The 26120-nt window shown below is 42.8% G+C and overlaps 1 protein-coding gene across 1 annotated transcript in view; it reads left to right on the top strand.

Moving 5' to 3' along the window:
* Positions 1–8179: 8179 nt before the first annotated feature.
* The window catches only part of VCAN (versican), a 114499-nt gene continuing 96558 nt past the window's right edge, over positions 8180–26120 (top strand). Inside the window, exons 1-3 of the mRNA XM_062017876.1 lie at positions 8180–8226; positions 16796–16871; positions 25103–25474. Of these exons, the coding sequence (XP_061873860.1) occupies positions 16802–16871; positions 25103–25474 (442 nt within the window). The 5' untranslated portion in view covers positions 8180–8226; positions 16796–16801. The remainder of the gene's footprint in view (positions 8227–16795; positions 16872–25102; positions 25475–26120) is intronic.

Genomic DNA, 26120 nt, shown 5'->3' with positions numbered 1-26120 from the left:
ACACAAAGCCTGTGAAACTGCATATGTTACTACTGGGTAGCATTACTATTGGTTTCAGTAGAAACAGAGCTTTGCTTATCTCTCATGAACCTGACGCAGCGGAATGAAAAACAAGGGCGGGGGGGGGAGGGGTAAGGGGATCAAACAGCTACTTCTTAAGTGAGTTTTCTTGGAATATTCTGTGCAATAGTGCAGCTGAAGACAAAAGCAACAAAAAGAAATACATCCCTTCTCAATCTGTGAAGATCCAAGCCACTGTATCATCCTTTTGAATAAAATACCAGGCAGGTGGGTTTTTCTATATTTATCGTATCACAATCTCCCTCATTTCTTGTCTCACAGGAACATCACTTGTGGCGAGACAAGAGGGAAGGATGAGCAGTAATTGCAAAACGTCTGTATGGTAGCATAGTCTGGAGAGTCTCGGGGTAGCTCATGCTCCCAGAATGAGAGCTCCTTATCTGCTTCAGAGTACGTCACCAACTCCATTTGCAAACTTACCACCCAGAAGAGATAGCACAAGCTGCTATCTAAGCACTCAACTGCTGGAGCTATTGTGCTGAAGGCATGTGCTCAGCCAGGTGTCCTGTTCAAAATAGAAAAGAGGACCCCTTTTTGCCCTTCTGCATTGTGCTAACAGCACAGGTCCACTGGCATTAGTACAGAAAAATCTCACAAAGTTTATTATACTTTTGTCTGATTTTATGGGGCATTTTATAGCTCATCTAGCCAATGTTAAGAACACTAAAGTTGTTGTCGTTCTCCCTCATCCTGCTAGACCCCACACACTATGACAGAGGAAACTTTTCTCTGAGAATCTGAATACCAGAAATGCTTATTTTTATCCTTCCCTCCGTAGCTGGAGGATAATAATGGCATGTGTCTTCAAGAGACAGCCCCTTCAAAGGAAGTAGTAAAAGTTGCAGAACTATCCTTGGTTTTAACTGAGCACTGCTGATTGTTCATAATGCAGATCAGGTAATGGTATTGATGAGATGTGGAGCTTGAGGCTCCTTGAGCAGAGTGCTCTGATTTGGTCTGCAGAGGCATTTTAGGTTTTCAGATGTTAGCCATCATCTGATGCCTGGCTTTCAGTGCTCACCTGGGCAGACACCTTCATTGATGTACCTGCCTGCTGCAATGTTGGAGAAGGTGAGCTGCAGACTGTGGTGTTGGTGCTCATAGTGTATGCCTTGATTGGATTCTCACTTACTGACCATTCCAGGCTTCCCAAAACACTAAGCCCATCTTCTCAAACAATGAGACTGCTTTACAAATCACAGGGGAGTTTTTTCTGTCTGTGATTATTTTTATTTGTACATTTGATCTTCAGGGTAAATTTGCATCTTCTTTCAAAACTTTCCTCTGCTACCACCACAAATCATGTTCTTTGTTAAACGCAAACAAGCTTGAATATGATGTTTGCTGCTTTGAGGCTTCAAAAAATAAAAAGACATTAAAAATCACAGAACATCCAACAAAGCAAGGTAGTTTTCATCAGAGAGGGACTACTCCATCAGTGTAAGGCTTGGAGGCTGTGCTGATGGGTTAGCCGTGGTGGGACCAGCAGCAGGCAGACAAGAGAAGCCATCACAGCTGCTGGCAGCACCCAAAGCCATGTGCAGCCCTGTCTGCTCCTCAGCAGCAAAAGGAGAAGGTTTTCTGGTGAGAGGACTGAATCATTCTTTCTGGTTTTTTATCCATCCTTTCTCCACCGAGCTAAAAAGGATCACTTCCTACATAGAAGATTTTGTGGGAGAAACGTTTGCAACTACCTCAAGAATCTTATCAATTGTGCGAGACATGTTTGCATACCCTTTTGCCCTTTTTATTGATTTATTTATTTTAAATTAAGTCATGACAGATATTATCCTGGCCAAGTTTGAGAGACAGACAGAAGCTGTGGGATGCCAGAAATAGGCCTGGCTCAGCTCTTTCAACCTGCTGACACATGTCTTGTAGACATGGATCTTTTCATCTTTCCTTGTTTGCTAACAGCTACCAAAATTTCCACCTTTTTATTTTGATCTGCAAAAAGGAAAAGGAAAGAAAAACAGAGATTTTCCTCCAGGATAGAGGTCAAAGATAAAACCTTCAGTTTCCTCTTTTTTTAGGGTCTTCCTGTTCTATTTCATTTCTTTGCTCCCCTTCACATTCAGCAAAGGAAAAGAAACTATTGAGTGACACTTGTAGAGTCAGCAGGATCTTTCTAGTGACTTTGCTGGGTTTTGGATTAATCACATTGCGAATATTTGCTATTGATTTAGCAAAGGTTGAGAAGACCCAGGAAAAAGAGATTAGTTAAGAAAATCTCTCTTCATCCATTTCAAGACCTTGCCCTGTCAATGTGGAACCAGACTCAGGGTGTTTATTCTTTGCACAATGGCGGTACCTTCTATCATAAAAAGAAAAAAGATACATACATCAAAAAAAAAAAAAAGAAGTTATGAAAGGCTCATTTCATTTGGTAACAGTAAATGAACAAAACCACATTTGATTATTCAGGGTTACTTCTGCATTGAAGCTTATGATACAGCCATAGTTATCAAAACAAAAATACCGTGTGTCCAGGATGGAGTTTATCAGAGGAAGCACAGGACAGTGTGCATTAGCACAACACTTGACTATGGCTCAGGCCACTCTGTGCTGATAAGTTTCTTAGTTTCTTGCTTGCCTTGTCCTGTGTTTGGTCCTTATAGGGATCAGCACTGAGAAGGATCTCAGTAGTGATTTGCCCACTCTAACAACTCCTCCCCAAAATGACAACACAAGTTTTCTTTGAAGAGAGTCAGATCTGGCTGCGTAAAGTAGACTGCTTTTTGAGCCTGACTTGAAGACAGAGCCTGATACTTCATCAGAACCAAACATGACCAGCTTTCTGACATAGATTTTGATGAAACTAGCCATGAAAGCACAAGTTAAAACGTCCCGGTCTGGCCATTTGTCCTTGGAGTCAGGGCAGAAACACTGAGGCAGAACAGAAGATGGCATAGAAAAGCAGGAATAAAACATAACATTGTCTTTGCCATCATCAAGCACTGCTGAAAGCCTTCATGTCCTGAATCTCCTCCTGATAAACTCTCTTCTTGAAGTCAACTATCTTAGTGTAGATAATGTCATGTCTGCATCATTACATTTAATGTAGAAATAATACCTAACCATCAATTGTGGTTTTCTCTGTTAGCAAATGAAATGCTCTACCCATAGTTTTTCATAGCTGGGTGCTCCCTCCTCCACTGCAGAAATATGGAGTAAAAATAGATGGAGAAAGGTTTTGCCACAACAAAAAACATTGACACAAGCCATCAAGTGTTTGACTGGATAAAGTGGTTGGATATACTAAGGTTACTGCTGGTGTTAAAGTTGACTCCTTTGAAGAGTTTTCATTTGTCTCTGACAACATATTTGACTTGAAGCTTAGGGAAAGGAAGAATTGGGGAAAGCCTTTCTTAAATACATCATCTGAGAATTTGCAAAAGTCTATTGTTTTGAAAGACTTTGTGGTTTCTCAAAACACATTGGGTTTTAGATAACTGAATCACAGCAGAATCAGGAAGCAGCCTGTTTCTGTACCTTTAAAAGGCAAATGGGACTGATCAATTGATTTTCAGCACAGCTGGCATGGCACTGTACAGCACGGAGATCTACAGCAAATAGATGGCAAAGAGATGTTAAACCTTCACAGCTAGTGGCCAAGTGGAATAACTTTGCAAGGATCTTGGACTTGCCTGAACTGTCCAATACTGCTGGCATCTAAATTACATTACTTATTTCCTTGACTTTTATGTAAGACTTTTCACACACAGGAGCTCATGGGAACAAAAACCATAGGAAAAGACAGAAAAAGTGATGATAGAGTCACAAAAGATGGCTTGAGAGAACCTATGCCAGACAAATTAGTTTTTCCTTGACAGACTGTATTTCAGATTCACAATATTCTCTCGAGTGATGGGAAGATTTTTCTTTTTGTCTTTTTTTTTCCCCTCACAGATGTTCAGTTTTATATTTTCACATTGGCTGTAGCCACGGTCTAATTAATTTCAGATATTTCAAAACAATGATTTTTCATAAAGCACCATTTAAGATCTATGTTTCACATTTAAGATGACAATCATTGTTGAGTCAGTAACATAAAACCTGTGCTTAAAATTGTGTAATGAAAATAGTATTTTTCATCATCTTAGAACTAAGATGCAGCAAGCAGGATTTTTTTTCCCTCCAATGCTATTGCTTTAGGATTGAGACAAAGCCTAAACATTTTTCCTTTGTTGGGTTTTCTCACACAAATCTGAACATCTGAAAACAATGATTTGTCATGGGAGACTTTTGGCAGCCCAAGCAAAGGTTTACTGTTTCTACTTTGCCTAAAATATTTACAAGGAAAACTATCTAACATTCACAGTAAGTCAGACAATGTTTCAGGCCTCTGACATAACTCATTAAGGAAGTCTGAGTGGTCTCCTGGAGAGGAGAAAAGGAGATCCCATTTCTGGATGTTTCTTGGCTCATTGCAGAAACCTTAACTATGGAGGAAGAAGGGAAGGGTTAAACAAAGTGGGATGCAGACGTCTGGTTTTCTACCCTAACCACCTTTCCAGCTCTCTCAATCTTTCTTTCCATTCCTTAAAGCACTAAGGGTCTCTAGCATAAACCACCTTCCTTCTGCTGGGGTTTTCTCTCCGTCCTGGGATGCTCAGGAGGAATTCCCCATCCCTCCCACAACTGCCCCACATTTCTGGCGGGCGGCAGCACACTCCGCAGAGAGAACAGAGGGTGTCTGCCATCACCTTCACTCCTTTTGCCTATGCCTTTCTCTCACCAGCCCGAAAGTCTCCCCCTTGTCCAGAAATCGCCATCCCATGGTGGATGCAAACGACCCCCTAACGCTTAAAGGAGAAAAGGGGGAAGGAGAGGCGGGGGGAGACACACGGCTTCTCGTCTGCATCCTCTCTTTGTCGCCTCGCTCGGTTTCCACCCCCCGCTGGAAAGGTGGGGGGGGCGCGGTTGCCCTGCTTCCCCCCCGCCAGCCCCGGGGCCGGGAGGCTCCGCGGGGGCGCCGGGAGCTCCGCGCCGGGGGCGAGTGGGGCCGGCGGCGGGAGGAGGAGGGAAGGGGTAGAAAGGAGGAGCGAGGGCCGGAGGGGAATGTCGGGGAAGGCGGTGGTTTCCGCATCTTCCGCTTTCTTCCTAGCTTGATCGGCTTGGATGAACGGCTTGATCGTCCCGTTCCCGTCAGGGCTCTGGCATTCGCGGGGTGGGAGAAGAAAGAGGAGTGTGAGGAGGGTCTTTTCTGCCCAGCTGTGGGGGGAAAAAAAAAAAAAGATGCAAGCAAATAGACTTGAGGCTGGGTTAGCCCCGGGGTTTCACTCATCCTTGCTTCTTGGTGGTGTTTCCCCTCTTCCCATTTTCTGGTGATACCCAGGCTCCTTTCATCCTCAGGGGAGCTCTTCAGCTGGACTCCCGGCACAGTGGATGCTCCAGTGTACACAGGCAGTGTCAACTTGCCCTCTTGGGGTTGTCTCACTTGCTCTCAGGGCAACCATGCCAGCAGGAAGACGGTCACAGCCCAGCTCCACAGACGAGTATAGATATCCATGCTGTAGGGACAGCAGAGTCACAAACTCCCCTTCTTTTGCCAGGAGTAGTTGTTCTGTCCTCCAGAGAGTCAAGAGATGATGGAAAAACAAGACCGGGGCTGCAGAGGTAGCTTCTGTATTGTTAAAGATCAGCCCTCCTGCCTGAAGCCAAGGCAGGGAGCAGAGTAAAAACAGAAGGAGGCTAGAGGAGACATATGGGTTACCATCAGCTTGACTGTGAATCCTCATCATTTCTGAGTTCCCTGTTTGTTCTGGAGGGTGGTCTGGAGAAGAGGAGATACCTGATGTGATGGGGTGCATCCTGCTTTCTTTTCCTGAGGCCTGCAACGGTGGCAGAAGTCTTACTGCTTCATCCAGAAAAGGAGCTGGGCCACTGGGACTAGTGTAAAGGAAGGAATTTGTCCAGAGAGACCTTATGGATGTATCCTCAAAGAGTTTCATCTGCAGCCTGAAACAGAGCTGAGAATGTATGGGGAAAAGGAATGGTGCCTTAGCCTTGCACCTTGCACAACTTGTTTCTGAGAGGGCTGAAGAGGCTTGTCTCAACTGACATCTGAGAATTTCAGTGTTAGATTTCCTTTTCTTTTTTTTTTTTTTTTGGTCACGGCATTGTGCATAGCCTGAGTAGTGAGGGTTGCCATCTACATGTGTAAGGCAGTGAAGATAAGGCTAACAAGGAGCAGAGTTCACTCTGACAATCCCCTTCTCATGACTTATTATGAACTACAATGTCTTTGTGTGAATTTGTATCAAAAAGCCTCAAAAATATCCCCTTTATAGTGCCTGTTTGAATGCACAAAGCTATGTTTCTGTCAGCTGTTCCACTGCACTAGGTTAAGGCATGAGAAACCTGCAACCCAGTATAGAGCAGGTCCAGTCTGAGACAGGGCATAGTCCCGGAGGGACTGGTGCTGTGCAGGGACTAAACCCTGCAAGCATAGCTGTGGTGACTGGTGTCAGGAGGCAGCAGCAGGGAGGCTGCTGTGCCTTGTCTAGGTTCACATGGGAGAAGGGGATCAGCCTCGCTTCAACACTCTTGCTAAGCAAGTAAGCAGTTGTGGATTTACCCTATTTAAGGACGAAAGACCAACAAGCTCTGCGAAAGTGAGATAAGGTTTTCACCCGGCTGTTCAGCTCCATTCACACAGGCCACGGATCTCTCCAACCTGATCTGACTTAAGCCGTGAGGTCTCCCTTTTCCCCTGCCTGGCTGTCATCTCTTTTACCTCCCACTCCTCCAACTCGGCACCGAGGGCTGTCTTTGGAAGCGAGGCTTTGGGCTTGTCTCAAATCTACTGAGCGTAACTCTGGGGACAGAGTAGCTGGAACAATAACAGCAAGAGTCACTGAAAGAAAATTCCTCCTGTCTCTCCCTTGCAGTTATACCTGAGGCTGCCAAAAACGTGCCCATAGCAGTGTGATTAGACACAACTATTTCTCCAAGGTTTTTTCTTCTCTGGCTCTGGATTGACATCTTCCTGAAGGAAAGGGGATTGTGGCACAGGCTTCTCTGAGAGGGAACATCTCAGAGGGACTGCTCTTGCCAGTATTTTATGTCTGGTGAAGGGTTCCTTAAGCATCCACCATATTCCAAGGCACATACATTTGGGAAACTTATTACTTGCTGCTCAAGCACAGGAGACACTTTATAATTGGTGAAAGTCCATTGTAAAAGGGTGGTTTAGACTTCTGCTTATGACTTCATCTCTGAGAGGTTTGGACAGCAAATGCAGTCTAATCTTGAAGGAAAAAAAAAGGGGGGGGGGGGGGAAAGAAAAGCGGCTGGAGATGCGTAAAACTAGGGTGGAGAAGCTTGGCTTGGGAGGCTGCCGATGTGAGACTGCCTGTGAATTGGCACCGTCAGGGGAAGTTTGGAACAAACAGCAATATATTCTTTCATTGCAACCTCCGCTGAGATTGGGGATGCAAAAGGGAAAAAGAGATTTCTATGCCAGTCACTTTCCCCGTTTCAAGCGACATTAGGAGCCAGGATGGAGGAGGTCTCTCCATTCTCTTCCCACTTAATTGTTTAATTGGGGAACAATGCGCCTTTCGCACCCGCCTGTCCCTCTCCCGAGGGCCGATGCCGGGCGAGCGAAGTGACTCGTCCCGTCGCCCGAACTCCAGTCCCTGGGACTCTGGGGATCTGTGCCCGGGCTAGGGTCTGCGGGGTCTCCCGGAGGGGGTGGCGGGGGGCGGGGGTCACGCCGCGCCGCGGAGGCAGGCACTGGGGGCTCTCCTGCGCCCAGCAGCTGCGGGAGCTTTGCAAATTGCAAGAAGGCTCTTGCAGAGCTTGTTGAACCCTCCTCTCCCCGAGCCAGCGCCCCTCCTCTGCAGCGCTGACGGTACAAGGATATAATAATGATGGGTGGCTGAGGCACGCATTTGAACTTGCAGGCGAGCTGCCTTTGCCCACAACTTGGTTCAGGCTCCGCAGCTCGAAGTCAGGTGCTCGACGGCAGGGAGGGAGAGGAGACCCAAGCCCTGGCAGAAGGGAAGACCCCGGAGTCACAGTCTCCTTCCAGCACAAACGCGGGGATTTACTCTTTTCATGCGGCCACTGGGATCTCTGGACTAGCCTAGCCACCACACTGAGATTTTTTGCAGTCTCTGCAACACGCTACCTTTTAAGGTAACTATAACTCTTTTAATGCGGATTAGGGTTTGTGGGATTTTTTTTTTGTTTGGTTTTGGGTTGTTTTTTTTTTTTTTTTCTTTAGCTATGATTGCCAGCAAACACTTAGTGTATGATTTAAAACGATTGTTTTACTGCTGGTACCTGTAAGGACAAAGAGTTGAACTGGAAACCTTAAGAGGGGGAAAATAGCGATGACTGGTGAATTTAAACAGCCTAGGGTAAGTTCAACGACACGCGGGAGGAGAGGAGAAGGGATGCTCGGGAATCCACAAAAATCCTCTGGTACAAGAAGGAGAACAAAGAAAACTAACAAATAAAAGACTTTTGGGTGGGAGTCCTGAACGAAGTCTTTGGTGCTGGTTGTTTGAATGGCCAGGAAGGTAGAGCCGCACCTTGGTGTGCGATGGGGCTTGGGGCGGTAAGAAAGGAAGAAGCTGTTTCCTACGGGTGTTAAACACACAAAGCGCCCGTGTGGCAGGAGCGACAAGAATGGACCTTTCCTCCGGCCACCAGGTTTTCTTTAGCTGGTAAAAGCAGCGTGTTCTTGTCTCCTCCGCTCACGTGTCCCTCCCATCCCCTTTTCCCTTTTTTAATTTTTTTTCCCCCTCCTTCCCCTGATGTTCCTGGAAAGCTGCTCACACGGCAGAGCAGGGTTGAGGTGCTCAAGCAGCATCTTTCCAGAGGGGACGGGGAGCAGGCGTCCTCGGAGCCACATTTTCATTGCTGAAAGGGAGGCGGTGGGTGAGGAGGAAGAGGATCACAAGGTCAGTGGAGCAAAACGCCCCCCTTTACACCCACGGCTAGCTCCTCAGGGTACGGGCACTGCCTTCCCCCTCTGCTCCTCGGGATTTCGCCTTTGTTATACACAGAAAAAGTGAGAGCATCGTGGAAGGAATTAAGGCACTTTCGACGGCGGGAAAAAGAGGGTGGGTGTATGTGTCGGGGGTGGCAGCGCGGAGGGTCGGGATCTCCACGGCAGGGGATGGGACCCCGCGGGCAGCCTCCATCCGGCCCCCGGGCACTGTCCCCACACAAAGGGGCGAGGGGAGCTGGAGAGGGCCAGAGCCAGCCTTCATTGTCCCACTTGTCACGTCCTACCCGGCCACCCCCTCTCCTTGTGGGCATTGGCTTTCGAGATTAAATCCCAATGGTCCTTTTTTCTTTTTTTTTCTTTTCTTTTTTTTTTTTAAAAAAAAGAAGCAAAAAAGGAGTGTGGAACCGTGTTGCAGAAGCCCATCCCAGGATGGGAGAGTGTAAACGCTGCGTGGTTGGGGTTTGGTGGTTTTTTTTTTTCCCTTAAAAAGGCTGAGTGAAAGGGGAAGTTTCCTTCCCAAGAGGGGGTGAGTAAGAGTTGGCGGAGCGAGGGGCGCGCAGCTCCCGGCGGGGAGCCCTGCCTGTGGCGGAGAGAACCCGGCCGCCCCCGATACGCGCTGCCGGGAGGGGCGGGGGGAGAGGCTCTGGCGGGGCTCGGCTGCGGGGATCACCGACAGCCGCCGCTCAAAGACGTCCTGGGACCGCCGGGGCGGGGGGAGGGGAGGGGGTCCCCGCGCGGGAGGAGGAGGGAGAGGCGGGCGTGGACTGGAGGGAGCGGCGGGCCGGGGCCGGGAAGGTCCCGCCTAGGGCGACCGCAGCTCCGGTCGCTCTCGAGGAACGACACCGGCGCGGTTGCATTGCGGCGCCCCCTGGCGGCGCGCGGCGGGGTCGTCGTTTCTGTAGCCCCTCGTTTCCCGCCAGAGGGCCCCGATTCCCCTCAGCGTCCGGACGCGGGGAACACATAAAGTCATCGCCGTAATAAAAACAGTTACTAAACAATTGTCGCCGCGGCGTTTCGGGATGTTCCTTTGATCGGGCTCCCCGGACCGACGCGGCAGACGGACACTGTCGATGGTGTTTGACAGAGGGGCGGGACCGGCAGATTTCCCGCCTCTGGCGGGGCCCTCTGAGACCTCGACCAGAGGGCGTGAGGCGGTCTGGCGTGCCGGTGCTGGCTGGGACATCGCCACGGGCTCGGCCGAGGGCGATAAGAGCAGCTGCCACTCCCTTGAGCGCCTGGTGCTAACGTGGAAGCTGAACCAGCCTGTAAGATGTACTGAGGAAAGCAGTGTTCAGATGGCATGCTGAGCCCCACAATGGTGGTGTGACATCGCACCCGTGGGCACCATGAGCTGTATCAATGCATCCTGTTGCTGCTCCTCAGACATGCCTCTTACTCCTTTTACTGAGATGGTGGTCTGGGTGCTGAGGAGTGATGAGGCAGAAGAGGTCCACAGCTGGACCACAGTGGAAAGCAGGCTGCCAAGCAAGGATTCAGGATGATGCTGGAAGGAGTGTGCCTGGCTCTGCAGGCACATGAGCTCTGGGACTTTGCTCCACGTGCTGCATCCAATGATTTTCCACTGTGTCTCTGCAAGGTTGTCTGACAGCCCACTTATGGCATAAATTAGTGCAGGCCTGGGAGGGTTGTCCTCAGGCAGCAGCTTCTCAGCAGTTGCCAAAGCAAGAAGTGCCAGAACAGGCTGTGCTCTGGTCACTGTTCCCATCTGCACCCTTGCCTGTGCTTGGGGCCGGAGGCAGGGCTGCTTGCCTGTTGAGGCTTCAACACGGGAAGAGGTTCCCCTGTGGCAGCTGGTGCTGGAAGTGGTAAGGAAGGTGATATAGCTGCCTCAGGGAGCTTCTAAGAGGCTTTAGGAGGACCTTGGCAAGTGATAATGGGCTAAGCAGGTGCCACTGATGAATGAGATGCAGGTTGAGTCCACCATGTGGTGACTCAGTGGTCTAATTAGTCTCATGACAGAGATGTGGTAAACTGGTGAAGTTAATTAGGCATCCCTTAAGGTGAGATTAATACATGTCAGTAATTAATAGTCAGATGACAAAAAAGGGATCGAAGTACTGCAAAAGCAAAATAAAGTGCAGACTGTATGCATTTGAGAAAATATGGCAACTGTCAAGATTTCAGGCAGAGCTCAGAAGGTAGCAAGAAGTGTGTCACATCCGAGACGGATCATTTCTAGCTTGCTGGAGTTTCACTGGGAAGCTGTGTAATTTACTGTTTTACTCATTAGTAGGAGCAGCAACCTCAATTCACTTCTCTAGTGCCAGGTTCTGCTAGAGTTCCCCCCTCCCCTTATGAAAAAAAAAAAAAGTGAAATTGACTTTGGAGGTAGGGAGGGTCAATGGACAGAGGCTGCTTTTTATGTGTTTAAGTAATGTGTCCAGCTTTCACAATACAGCTGTAGAGCATGTGCTAAATCAATCTTAGTCTGACCTGAGAAGCCACAGCTTTTAAAGACAGTGTAACCTGCATGAAAGCAGATAATTTCTCATTGTCTGAACCTTAGAGAATCTGGGAATAGTTTTTGGATGGTAGATTTTAGTCATTTTCACACCAGGACTATTCACTGTCTTTCTTAACCTGGAGTTTAAAACAGAAAGAGTGACATGATGTTTTCCCATCTGGTTAAATTAAAATAGCATTGGTGTGAGATCAAGCTTACATTGTAAACTAAACATGAGCTGGAATCTGATCAGAACTTACTGCTTCTACAAATTTTTGCTGTGGTAAGAAAATAGATGTGCCTGCAAAAGGAGGAGCCCTGCACTCATCCCACAGAGAGAACCTCTGCTGCTACTTTTTAAATACCTGAACGTTGTCAAGGACTTGGCATCTTTTGGTTGAAGGTTGCACTGCTTAGGGTTACATTCAGTTTAAAAATGTAGTGCAAATTGCTACTGTAGATTGGTTTGCCTATAGTCACTCCTAGGGATCAGCCCAGTTAGAAACTAGCTATCAGGCAACCTAATTTTGGCCACATTAAGTGAGGCAGATACTTTTGTAACAGAAGGTGGAAATTAACACTTACTCAAGTCTTGCAGTCTTGAGTTGGCAGGGTTTTCTTTCTGTATCTAGAATATTAGAGTTTTCTCTTACTTCAGATGTAGTGACACCAAGGAAGAAAACTCCCAAAGCTCATGGAAAAAAGGATGGTTAGAATGTTTTTGGCTAATTGCAGTGGACTAAATGGGAAATACAAACCAGCTTTACAGCAGGATTTTTGTTCAGGAGGTTACAAGAGAGCTCAGTCATCCACACACTACCAGCAAAAAGGGAGCAGTAACACTCACATCTGATAGCAGTGGCCTGAAAATGTGGACAACACTGAACCGGAACGGGGATGCTACATGTAAGCAGCAGGCTCTGCATTGTCTGTGGGTCCTGAAGAATATTGCTGGTACTGGATCTGCCGAGCTCTGCTTTCTCCTAAACTAGGCTGCCTAGGGGAGGCTGAGCGAGGTACTGTTGTTGGGATTGGTATGCTGTCCTTTGGAGGGGGTGGCCAGGGTAATTGCACAGTTAGTTCTGGCAGTTGTAGTGGAGCAGCACTCAATAACCCATGAGTGATTATGTGAGCTCACGAAGGACCCAGGTGTGAAAACTCTTGTGCATAGAGGGTTGCATGGGAACCATGCCTAAAACTTTTTCTATTGCTTGAGTAGGCATCTTTGGGTAGAGGAAACTTAGTAAAAGGTTGAGAGACGATTTTCTGAGAGTCAGGTGGGGAATTTTGGTATATGTCTCATGTTAAGCTCTATGCTTAAACGGTGTAGTTTTTCTGAGCTAATCAAACCCTTAGTACAGCAGGTGTAGTTCTTGCACTAGTCAGTAAAGACTAAGTAGCTATCACAGTCACAAATGCTCTCCTCTGTACCCATGGTTAAGTTAAGCAGCCACAAGATATCTAGAAAGTTATCCTTCTGTATGTAGTTGTCTTTCTGTTTTCATGTTTTAGTATGGGTGCATGTGTTGTGTTTAGTGACTGGAAGATGAAGATGTGAATTTCTTCTTCAGTAAGATGACTCAAGTTGCATTTGTAATGCCAACATGATGTCAGATGATCAGGGCCTTCTGCTTGTGCAGAAAGCAGAGAAGGACGAGAAGATGAGGTCCTCCTCCCTGTACTGCAGTCGTGTTCAGAGCTCATGTTCAGAGCTCTCAGCTGGCTACGAGCACAGCAGCAGGGCTTGTTGTCTTACCAACAAACCAAATGTGGAAGTGGTTACATCACCTCTTGTTGTGAAAGTATCGCCATGAGCTTGAGGGCAATGAGCTTCACGTTGGCACGTGCCAAGCACACAGATACTCCTTGTCAGGGCTGGTGCGGTGTAGCAGGTGGTGGTTGTAACATGCTGCTTTCCCATCTTCCAGGAAAACACAAATCCTTCTTTCTTTTTCTCAGTCAACTTCTTTGATTCCCATGTTTCTGGTCTCAAAAATTAACGTTGCCCTTGGGGAAGGAGGGAAATAAAGTGCATAGATAAACATGGAAAGCTAAACTTGTAAACAACTTGTTCTAGATTTTTGTTTAGCTGTTGATGTTGAAGCATGGGAAACATGTGGACAGAACATCTCAAAAGAAGGTCTTGGAGCCACTTTGCTTTCACAGGGGCCAGAGCTTTCTCATTGTCTTGCAAACAGGCCCAGTGTTCTCTGCTTTTGAAGGTGTAGAATTCTGTTGAACTCTATTCTATTGTTGAATACTCTTCTGTTTGTGCTCTCATAATAGTGCTTGTGTTACCGAAGGAACTATTCTGCAGTGTTTTTTTTGCTTGAGGCTTCCAGCAGTTTTAGGATATGACGGTTGCTTGAAGGGCCTTCTGATCTGTGCACATCTGTAGACTCATCATGACTTCTATTTTTTTTTAAAGTGTTGTGCAATACCGAGGATCATTTAAGCGTTTATCTAAGCAAACATGTGACTGCCTCTGAGAACTGGTCCATTGCATTAAAATGACTTTGATGTCTGCAGCCCTTACCTGGTACAACCTCCTCACTCATAACTACCTTCTACAGGGAATTACTAGGGCACACATAGTATCACAGGGCACAGCATAGATTTTTAAAGTCAGTCATTAATTACCCACTTTTGTTTTCTCCAGGTACAGCTTGGCAACTGTGAGTGTAGGGAGAGATAAAACTTCATCTGGATGGTGCTAGGGGTGTGTGTTAGTCTTTAGAAAAGGTCTTACGGCAGATAGAGCTTAAACTGAAAGGAGTCAAAGAAGCCTCAATTCTTGTTTGGGACTCAGTCATAAAAAGTGCAAATTCCGTGGAGTTGTTATTGCAAAATAAGTGATATCACATTATACACTCAGCTCTGTTGAATGGCTGAAGCAGAGATGGGGCGTCTTTGGCAGAGTGCAGCCTGCTCTTTGGAAAGCAGCTGTACTCTTTCCTCCACGCCCTGGGAATAGGTTGCAGCATATGTTTCCCAGTATAACCAGCCAGCTCTGGTCATCCACATATAAAGAATTAAAAGCTCTTGGGTTTTCAGCCTTTTTGAGTGGGAATTTTTAACATAATGCTGTTATGTTAGAGATTGCCTCATTGGAAAGGCTTGGTTTGAGGTATTTTACATCATTTCTGAACTGTTCAACCATTACAGGATAGATGCCAATTCACACAGACTGATGTGAAGTTTGGGCTGCAGCTGTAAGCTGTGGAGAAAAACTTTACTGAGACTGAACACGTCATCAGTAGTTTTCTGAAGATGTTTCTCAGTATGTTTTGCTACCATGTTCAGTATAGCTTGTGAAGGTTTTTGAATGTATTAGTTACTGTTTTAACCATAAAGCATTACATGTAAGTACTAAAGAACTAAAATGCTAATGTTAAAAATGCTGAAATACACAAGTTCCACAGTTATAACACAAACGTGCATCTATGAAATCTCTGTTTTACTCTTCTTTACAGCAGTTCAACTGTTAATCTCTCTTGGACAGGAAAAAAACTATCAGTTCAGGTTACTTGGCTAAGTAAAGAATCCAAGTAGCATATTTTGACAGCAATATCAGGAAACTCAGGATTTTATGATAAAAACTTTTCAGCACCAGTGTTTGACAAGCTATGCTGAGAGTAATTTTTTAAGTTGGCTAGATAGTACATGTATGTAACTATACAGAAGAGGGACTATTTATAAATGCTTTTTTAAATAGTAGTTGACGTTTATAGGACTTGTAATGCTTTTGTTAGCTTCCCTTGGAGATTTTCATGATATTTACGGACTCAACTAAAAGCTGGAATAAAACCAATGATATACTACTGTGAACATGCAATATATTGTGATGTACATATGGAATATGTGTAGAACTTTTCAGCTATTAGAAGGTGGAGCCTGTAAAGGAAGTGACAAGCAAACCCAAAGGAAACTGACAGTCTGACTATCACTCTGGTCTCAGTAACCTGAAACTCATGAGTCTGTATTTGACAGGGACACTTTTGTCATGGTAACAAATTTCTACCATAAAATATTATTAGGATAAATCTTAAAAGCAGGAATTCATCTGACAGGCTGCTTGCATATGGGAAGGATCATACTGTGGAAGTTGACTCACAGTCGAAATTCACGAGAAGTTTGTCATGGGAGCCCCTTCTCATATGAACTGAGTTGTAATCTGTTGCTAAATCATAGAACAGAATCATAGAATAATTTCAACTGGAAGAGGCCTTTGAGATCACTGAGTCCTGCCTTTGTCTCAGCCCTGTCAACCACTAGACCATTTCCAGTGTGCAACATCCAACTGTCTCTTAAACACTTCCAGGGATGGTGACTCCACTTCCTCCCTGGGCAGACTGTTCCAATGCCTGACAACCCTTTAAGTAAAGAAATTCCTCCTCACATCCAGCCTGAACCTCCCCTGGTGCAATTTGAGACTGTTTCCTCTTGTTCTGTTGCTTGTCACTAGGGACAACAGATCAATCTCTGCTTTGCTACAGCTTCCTTTCAGGTAGTTGTAGAGAGGGATAAGGTCTCCCTGAGCCTTTTCTCCCGGTTAAACAGCCCCAGATCCCCCAGTTGTTCCTCATATGAGACTTGTTCCAAATCCTTTACTAGCTTGGTAGCCTGCCTGTGTATTCCCCAAAGCACCTCAATGTCCTTCTTGTAGAGAGAGAGGCCCAAAACTGGACACGGTATTTGAGGTGCAGCCTCACCAAAGCTGAGTACAGGGGAATGTCCACCTCCCTGCTTCTGCTGTTCCTGATCCAGGCCAGGAAGCCATTGGCCTTCTTGGCCACCTGGGCACACTGCTGGCTCATATTCAACTGCTGTCAATCAACACTCCCAGGTCCCTCTCTGCCTGGCAACTTTCCAGCCACTCCTCCCCAAGCCTGTAGCACTGCTGGGGATTGTTGTGGCCCAAGTGCAGCACTTGGCCTTGTTGAAACTCATGGAATGAGTTTCAATTTCAATGAGGAAATTACAGGGTAATTTCTCGTACAGAGATAAAACTACATAGAGGTTGAGTCTGAACTGGCAGCACAACACTAGGAAAAAGTAATCAGATTATACTTGTATACTGTTGCCACTGTATGGTAATAAATTTAAAGCAATGAATAAAGAGACAGATGATTAATATTTTAAGAATTATTTACTGCTCCACTGAACTTTTTTTTTTAAGTAGATTACTTCTGATATCAATGAAAAATATTTATGTACTGAGTTGCAACACTTGACAAGGACACAATGCAATACTAACCATTTACTTTGTTATTCTTTATTTGTAGGTCAAGATGTTGTTAAGTATAAAGAGTATCTTATGGATGTACTCTACGTTAGTTATAACTTGTATGCTACCTAAAGGTAAGTCTATTATACATAGAACCTTTTATTAAAATTCATTTCAGTGGTCTGATCAGTAGGCTATTTCCCAGGACCTGGAGCCTCAGGAGTCTGAGTTTCTTGACTTGCCTCTGCCACTTAGTTTGCAGTCAGTTACACTTATTGTGTAACTAACTTTGGTTTTATGCTCTCCTCATTACCTTACCGATTTACTGAGGAAACTCTTGGTGGCTGGGCATGTTTTGACAAAGGATTTAAGTGCTTTTCTGATGTATCCTGATGTTTGTAAGTGCCATTACTATAATTCAAGTAATAATAAAGAAAGTGCTGTAGGATTGCACTGTAAAAAGCCATAAATATTGCCTTCTCAAAATATTCAAGAATGTATTTATGTCCTTTATGCTATGCTTCTGAAGTGTTGGACCTATTGGCCAGGTATGTCTTGCACCTTCAATTTCTTTAATCTACTAAGATGCTCCTTGCACTTTGAGGTGAGCACTGACAGAGGGACCTAGTTTTACTGGAGGGCAAACACCTTCCATGGTGCCACAAAGGGAGCAGTGAGCAATGCCAGTGACATGAGAGCAGGAGTAGGTTCCTGGGACAGACCTAGCCAGGCTGCAGAAGTAGTGAATGAAAGGAGGAAGTCTTTGGGTTGTAGGAATACTGGTTTGACATATCTCCATGTTCATGTTTGTCATGCCATGCAGCCTTTTGTGTCTACAGGTCACAACTCCTACCCTTTCTATATTCAAAATGAAAGATGCCGCATGCAAGTTGGATATGGAGGAAACCAGTATTAACAGTTTCTGCTTTTCTTGATGATCTGTCAAAGAGCAGTCAGGGACATGCCTCTGGAGTGCACAGTCTGGCTGCTAGTTCTCTGCTTTTGAGGACTGCCATGAGTAAAGCTGGTGGCAGGCCCCTTGGTTGCTGGAGCCTGGAGAAAAGACGTGTCATGGCAGCAACAGGTCTTTGGTTTGGGTGGAAAGTAGGAGCCTTTACTACTTCTCTTGTTGACTAATATGCTGACGCTAAAGTATGTATTCATGTGTGGTTGACATGGTTATTTGAAACTTTGAGTCATGCCTTTTGTAAGGAAAGGTGCATACAACTGCTGCAGAATTTGGATAATAGCTTCCCAAGCCTCAGAGAGAGAATTTCCTTGATTTTTTTTTTTTTTTTCCTTCATATATTTTCTGTCCAGGATCTCCTGAAACTAATTTTATCCTTTGGGAAAATCAAGTGTACTCATTTTCCCAGCTTAAACACTCTTACTAGAGAAGTCTTTAGGTAATCCTGTAAGCTAAAGGAAAAGACTCTTGTGCTTAGTGGAGCCAACTAAAAAAAATGTTGAATTTTTTTTTCCCTCAAGCAGGTTGGGAGCACCATTCTCTACTATTTCTTATCATCACTTCCTTCTTAAAGCTGGTTTTGTTTCTCCATTCTTCATTAAACATACAACAGACCAGGACAGTTAGACTTGTCCTCAGGGACAATAGACTCAAAGCTTCAGGCAGTGAGAAAGCTACTACAATTGATTTTCCATTTTCTTATTTGTAGAGAGCGGAGACTTATTTGCTTATTTAATGTCAAGTGGGTTTTTTTTTTGTTTTTTTTTTTTTCTTTCCCACAGTTTTATTGCTTAGTAAAATGCCTGTAAGTGTAGACTGAAGTATGGATCTTGGATCCACAGCTGACTTTTAATAATTTGATCATATAAAGCATTTGAGGAGGTAAAGTAAGTTATTGTTAGAAGACATCATGGACTTGCATTGTAAGTTTACATGGTGAACTTGAAAGTTTTTATTTCATAAGGTGCTTATACTTCAAGCAGACTTATAAGAAATAAAGAAACTTTTTACCACAGCAGGACAAGGGACAACAGTTTGGAAGTGAAAGAGAATTGGTTTAGATTAGACAAAAGGGAAAAGTGAGAAAATTGAGATTCTGGCACGGATTGGCCAGAGAAGCTGTGGATGCACTCTCCTTGGAAATGTTCAAATTCAGGCTAGATGAGGCTTTCAACAGGCCTTCCAACTGGTAGGGTGAAAGATGTCTCTACCCATTCCAGGGAGATTGTTCTTTTCAAACAAAACCACTCTGTGATTCTAAGTTATAGGTTTCTTTAAGGCAGAGATATCTGTTTTAACATTTAACAGGAAAAGGAAGTGCTGCTAGCAATAATTAGTCAGCTTCAAAAGAGAGTAAATGGTCATACATCACTCTCACAAGGAGAGATCTAATGATAAAATTCTACCTGAAAATCAGCCTTGGGATGGAGAACATGTAAAAACATAATATAAAGAAATCTGACAAGAAATTTAAACCTAATGTTTCTGTTGTGACCTATTGAAAGTCCTTTCATGTGTGCTTAGGACACATTTCCATGATCAGTCTAATCACACATACATTTTAGCAGTAGATGGGATAGTCCTGCTCTTTTTGCATCTCTTGGTACTAGTTTTGTGCTCTCCTTTGAGCTGACACTAGCATTTATGTAGATATTTGGCCAGCTGAATCAAATAACCTTGTGAATATTGTTTGAAAGAGCATATGACGTTTCTTGCAGATTATTTTTCTACCTTATTTGATCCTAGTGCTGGTAGAATTCAGAGATTGGGATTGCATCACTGGAAGTGAGAAGGAGTGAGATGGATCCTTAGAGTTCTCCTTGAGATGTTGCCTGAGTTACTCCACTTTTTATCATCTCTTAAATGGCTTGTGTTATCTCCAGGGTAGAATTTTTAGTACTTAAACAAGTTCTGTCTGAATGTCCTGGCAATGTCTTCTCTGGAATATTGACTAGGTTCTGACTGATTCTTATTTGCCTGAGTCTTTTGGAAGGAATCAGAAAGACCTTTATGTTCCTAGAAAACACTTTGGACTTGGAGTTTATTTTTGGAGTTGGGAGCTATACTTTCCAGGTTCATGGCATCAACTTCTATCCTTCTGTATTGCATAAATGTCAATCAGTTTGTGTAATAACAATTTTGAAGAGTGATACAAGACTAGAGACAATCTTTACAAGTATAACTGTTTCTTTTGTTTAAACAATACTCTAAAAAGAAATCTTTGCATTTACAAGACTTAGCTTAAGTTTATGTTTTGCTTTTTAAATCCTGAATTCAAACATAGAATTGAAGCCTTGCAATCTTTTGTAAAACACAAACTCTTGTGCTTCCATTCCCACAATAGGTTGCATCACTCCATATTATTTTATTACATTAAATTAAATTAATCACTCCAGTATGATGCACTACAATATTTCCTTTAAAAAGATTTCAAGTAAAATCATTCTGAAAGTTTCAAAGTTTTCTTTCAAGAGTCATGGTAGATTTGTCAAAATCAGCAGTTATTTTTAAGGCATAAATCTGGAGTCTGAATGTCTTAAGTCATAACAAAACTGAGGTTTAATCAAGAACACAATAAATCATAAACGTGAAGATTTATGCATTCGCCACTAATCATTATTCCCCCCTTTATATTCTCTTCCACTCTTGTCTTTGTCAGTGGTCACATTCAGAAATACCTAACCTGTCTGTAGTGTGGTCATTACATTTTATGTAGCAACAAAAGTGTTTTTCCTTTGAGGACAAACTGCAAATGGTCTTGCATGGCTTCTTTAGGACTTTAAATTCTCAGAATATTTGTGTCAGGAAGGCAGCAGGAAATAGTGTAAGCTTCTGGCGTCACTGTCCATGTCCATGAGACCTTTGCTGTTTGCTCTGCTGCATGTGAAGAGTTAATGACAGAAGTTCACAAGCAAGGTTTATGTGTACTGCTAATGTGACATTTACTCACTGTGAGCTAACTAGTGTTAGGATATTGTAGTCTACAAGCTGGATGTTGCAATCATGGTCAATGATGGAGTTTATCTTACCCATTTTAAGCAACTATTTGTCATGACACGAGTGAAAGTCATGTAATCCAGAGGACGGCAGAAGTCCCCTAGATTGCAGTGTGTGATATGTTCTTTCAAAGGTTTAAGCATCAGTTTGTTTGTCTTAAAAATAAGTATAATGTTTTATTATTTTAAATATGTGGATTTTGTCTATATCCTCAGCAGCATTCCGTCCAGTGATGCTTAATTACTATCAAAATTGTCCCTCCAGGGAGAATGTAGGGCATTATTTTTTTGAGACTTGTCCATTTCAAACCTGTCAGTCTAGCTATTAATGTAATACAAAAGGACAGAATTCTGTCCATTTCCTCTTACATTTCTATTTTAAGAGTTTTATAACATTTCCAACAGAAAAAAAAAGTACAAATTGTAGACTTAGTTAGTTCTCAAGCAAAAAAGTTCTCCGGAATTTTTTTTTCTCCCACTCTGTCATTGGTAGGGTAAGCTGACTTTGCAGCCAAAATGGCAGACTTGGAAGACCCAAGGCAATTTTTCTGGGGGAAAAAAAACACAAAAAGGCAAGCTGGAAATTTAATTTTTCTAAATAGAGTGTGTTCCACATGCCGTCATCCTCCTGATAAACTGATACAAACCCATAACCGTAGCTTTAGATTTCGAGAAAATAAAGACAGTAATGAGTTATGGTAAAATCCCACCCAATAAGTTAGACGTGACAAGACTGTCTTATGTCAGGACATCATACAGGAGAAGTTTTCATTCTGTGTTCTGTTCCTGCTACTTATTCTTATGCTGGAGATATTTAACATTTAAACAAGGGAACACAAAAAAAATACCTGACTACTAGTGCATGTTATCTACTGAGTCTGTCCACAATCTGACTGCAGTAAACTGCTCTTGGCCTGTCTCTATAGTCCCATCAACTTGTACAAATCTCCCATTGACTTTGCTGGGAGTTCTGCCAAGATGTGTGTTTGTGGCAGAATGATTTGGATTTAGTTGTGTATTTTATTTTCCCTAATAAATTAATTATGTGTGAGTGATACATATTGGTTAGCAACAGAAAAAAAAAAGTCTTGTATTAATTGCCAGCTAATTTAGTAATTTCATAACTATCCTCTTGCTTAAGAGTTCATGATGTTTCAAGAATTGTAGGTCCTATGTGACAAGGTAGAGATATGGTATAAAACAAAGTTGGTAAATACCTGCTTTTATCAGCTTATTTTTCCATTTACAGTTACAAAATGTTCATATTTTTGCCCACCATGTCCCTTTGAAGGTATAGTCTGTTACACGCCACTAATAGTAGCGTGTGATATAACATGGGAGTATAAGCATAGAGAAAATACTAAAGGAACAACAGGGATATTTGAATTAATAGAATATATTGATGCTTTCTGCATTGACCAGTAAATTCTGCTTTGCTAGCTAATTTGTACTGGTGCAAGAAATCAAACTTTTTGGCACTGTGTAGGAATATCACTTAATTTTATATCTCAGTGCCAATTTTTATTTGTTTTTCCAGTAGGAAAAACTTTTCTCCTCTAATTCTCTATAATTCTCCCCTAATTCTCTGTAATTCTCCCCTCCCCTCATCAAAACAAAGTCCTTTTATATGGTGTTTTATAACGCTTTCTACAGTTAGAAGGCCATGTTTGTAGCTACATGGTCTCCTGTTCTGGAATGTAGCCCAATTTAGGATAGCTCTAGTTTGTGTATCATAATGATATGTGGTGTTTGCCACAGGTTTCAGTCTGCTGACATGAAGATGCAAAGAAAGGAAATTTCCTCAGGGTTCAGTGCTCATATTTCAGATCAGTCATAACGAGAAACAATGTTCTCAAAAGTTTATTAAAATTCTGTCTGCCAGGATAATTATAACTAGGTCATTTTTCATTTAAGAAGTTCCTGTAATGTATATAGATGACAAGAGATGATAATAAATAATAAATATTTTGAGACTGATTTTAATCTACCACCTGTGAAATTTGGCAGTAATTCCATCACAAGTGATAGAACTGAGTATTCATTCTGTTTCTTTATCTTTCCCTCATTCTAACACAGTGAAGTTTCAAGAAAGTAAAAGTGATATGAAAGAGAGCAGTGTTTCCATACTGTATATTTCCAGGATAAAGATCGCTCCTTTCTAGCTTCTAGCAATGAATTATTTCTAGCTAGTTGAACTTTTATTTCCTTATGGAAATTAAATAAAACCCCAACCTCTCAATGGAAGTGAGAGTCAAGTAAAAGTGTATGCATTCAAAGCTCTTGAGCTAGTCTTTAGTCTTCAGTAACTTCTACAGGTGTGTCTTCAAGCCCTATGTCTTCTGCAGTCTTCAGTTTTATATTGTACTTGATTTTGTCTTTGTTTTACAAATAGATTCTTTCTAGGTCTGGGATCAAAGCATAGGAAGTGATTAGTTTGTTTTGCTGTTAAATGTGAGTTGTATCATCACTGGTGTCTATTTATGAGTTAATGGAAGAATGAAAATCTCACTGCATGCCTGAATCACAAAGTGATCATCTTTTTGGTAAATGTGCTCAAATAATGCCATTCCATGTGAAATTTTCAGCTGAACTTTGGGTGCAAAGCAGATGTTTTGGCACAGTACTGCCTAATTGTTATATTCTCTCTGGTCTTATCAATTTTGATATGATTATATATCTTAATTGTGTTCCCAAGAATTTCTGGTTAGCTAGGCATGGATGGAAATGACCTGAGAACTTTCATTCAAACTTCTGGGTTGTCCTTGGTCAGTCTGTTTTGTTGGGGAGGAGGTGGTGTGTTGGGATTTTTTTGGTGATTTTTGTTGTTGTGTTTTTCTAGCTAATACTTTATTATTAAAATGTTTGATCATCTGTCTCTATTAAAAATTATCAACATGATGAAGAATTTTTCCTTTTTCTCCTCTTTTGCTTTTTCCCTGTCTCTTACCCCCTGTAATCTTTTACTCCATGGAGAGATAATATTTTGGAAAATAGCTAGGTATTTTTCAAATGCTGATGTCTCCTACTTCATGTATCACTTTGTTGGTGGCTAGTATTTGAAGGTATTTTATTTCCAAACTTTATAAATCCTAGCTAACTTCAAATAATTGTCAGCATATTCTGCCTTTCAAAAAAAAATATTAAGAGTGCAGGACAGGGAAAGAGGGGAGATAGATACTGTTATGCCTGTGCTTTTAATCTTCATTAAGACATTATGGTGAAATAACATCACATAGAAAAATAAATCTAACAGAAGTTATCTGTTCAAAGAGTTACTGTGTGCAGGTTGGATGAACAGTAGTCAACTTTTCCCTCAGGATATTGTCAGGTAGAAACATTTCATGGTAAAGTGTTTGCAGCTGGAGATATCATAAAACAAGATAAAAGTCCTATCATGCCAAGTCTGAGCCAAGTAGGGACTTTCTTCCCTACTGTGCTTTCTTCCCTAGTGTGCTTTACTTCCTTCTTTGCTTTGACATCCTGAAGCACCTTATTTCTGCAATGTGTTAAAGACCTCAAGGCTACAAGGAAACAATTTTAAAAGCATGACTATTTGAGTGAATGTCACTGGAAAGGCTTTTGTTTTAATATGTGTGCAACAAAACAAATTAACCCTTGAAAGAATAATGGAATTAGGGACAAAGGATCTAGGACACAAGCCCTGTGAGGAGCTGCTGAGGGAACTGGGATTGTTTAGCCTGGAGAAAAGGAGGCTAACTCCTTGAAAGGAGGTTGTAGCAGGGTAGGGGTTGGTGTCTTCTCCCAAGGAATAGGACAGGAGGAAATGCCTCAAACTGTAGCAGAAGAAGTTTATATTGGATATGGGGAACAATTTCTTTACTAGAGAGGCTGTCAAGCAGGCTGCCCAGGGAAGTGGTGGAGTCACTATCCCTGAAGGTATTCAAAAGAAGTACAGATGTGGCACTGAGAGATATAGTTTAGTGAAGGCTGTGGTGGTGCTGGGTTAACAGTTGGACTCCATGATCTTAAAGGTCTTTTCTAGCCTAAGCAATTCTATGATTCTGTGTATGCAAAGTCATGGGCTATGTTTTAGTCTTAGGATAGGAGCAAATGAACAAGCCACTGTGAGGTAAGGCAAAGTGTAAACATTGGTAGCTCAGCAGCATGCATACTTTCTGAAGAAGGCCAATAAAAATAAAGAAATTAAGTCAGAGAAGAGTGAATTAATTTTTTTCCAAACAGCAAATGACTTTATCAGTAGTCTAGGATATTGGTGAAGACTCTTTTCTAGCTTAAACTACTGAGTCCTGTTACAAATCAGCTAAGAGTCATGGATTTCAGGTCTTGCCTGCTTATGAATTGTTAAATACATCTGTATCTGATTTCGCTCTTCCATTAATGTGATTTCTCTTTTCTCTCTCCTTTTCTTCCCTTTTTCTAGTTAAAGCAGAAAAAAAAACCCTAGTAAAGGGATCCCTCTCTGGAACTTCAGTCTTGCCGTGCTTCTTTTCAACCACACCCACCATAGCCTCCAGCTATGCAGCTGAGTATCTTCGGATCAAATGGTCAAAGGTTGAACTGGACAAAAGTGGAAAAGATGCAAAAGAAACTACAGTCCTGGTGGCCCAAAACGGCAACATCAAAATAGGTCAAAGCTACAAAGACAGAGTGTCTGTTCCACCCCACTCAGAGGAGACTGGTGATGCTTCGCTGACCTTCTCTAAGCTGCGTGCGAGTGATGCAGGGGTGTATCGCTGCGATGTTATGTATGGAGTTGAAGACACACAAAGCATTGTATCATTGGCTGTTGAGGGTAAGGATTTGTCTATTTAATTTGTGGTCAACAATGATTCCAGTAAAAATGGTAAAAGTTAGTAATTAACATATAATTAGAGATCCATCTTTAGCAATTTACACTTCCTTAACTGTTCATAATTCACATTCCTTTTCTCTCTTCTATTTACTTTTTTAACCCTTTTCCCATCCATAGCTCTCTCATTTCTTACCTCTTTGGGGAGGCTGAGCTTGGTTCCAGGAACAGATGTTTATTGCCCAAGTAGTTTGATGTTTTGATTGAGTTTATATCATTTGCAAGACAAGCTTCTGGTTGGGTTTTGTTGTTTTTTTAGTTTTTTTTTTTTCTTTTGTACTGATACAGAAAATATCAGAAAATGTACTGATATGTCTGTCCTTATAAGAAGGCAAAATTGACTGGCAGAAGTGGTTACTTTTTAATTGTGTAGGATAAAAAGAAGTAACTGCACTTATTGGTAGAGCTGTGGTTGGCCTGTCTTGACACTTGATGTACAAAATCAGAATGTCAACAAAACTGAGAGCCACTCCTGTGATAGGAACATCAAGCACAACAGAAGAGTTTCTTTTGTTCAGTAACAAAGGTTGAATAGGTAGGAGGTAATCCATCTGTCAGAAGCTGCAAGACAGTGAGTAGGAAGGTGACT

This window comes from Colius striatus, chromosome Z (genome assembly GCF_028858725.1).
Source record: "Colius striatus isolate bColStr4 chromosome Z, bColStr4.1.hap1, whole genome shotgun sequence".
Classification (NCBI taxonomy): Eukaryota; Metazoa; Chordata; class Aves; order Coliiformes; family Coliidae; genus Colius; species Colius striatus.
This window is presented reverse-complemented; position numbering and strand designations above follow the sequence as displayed.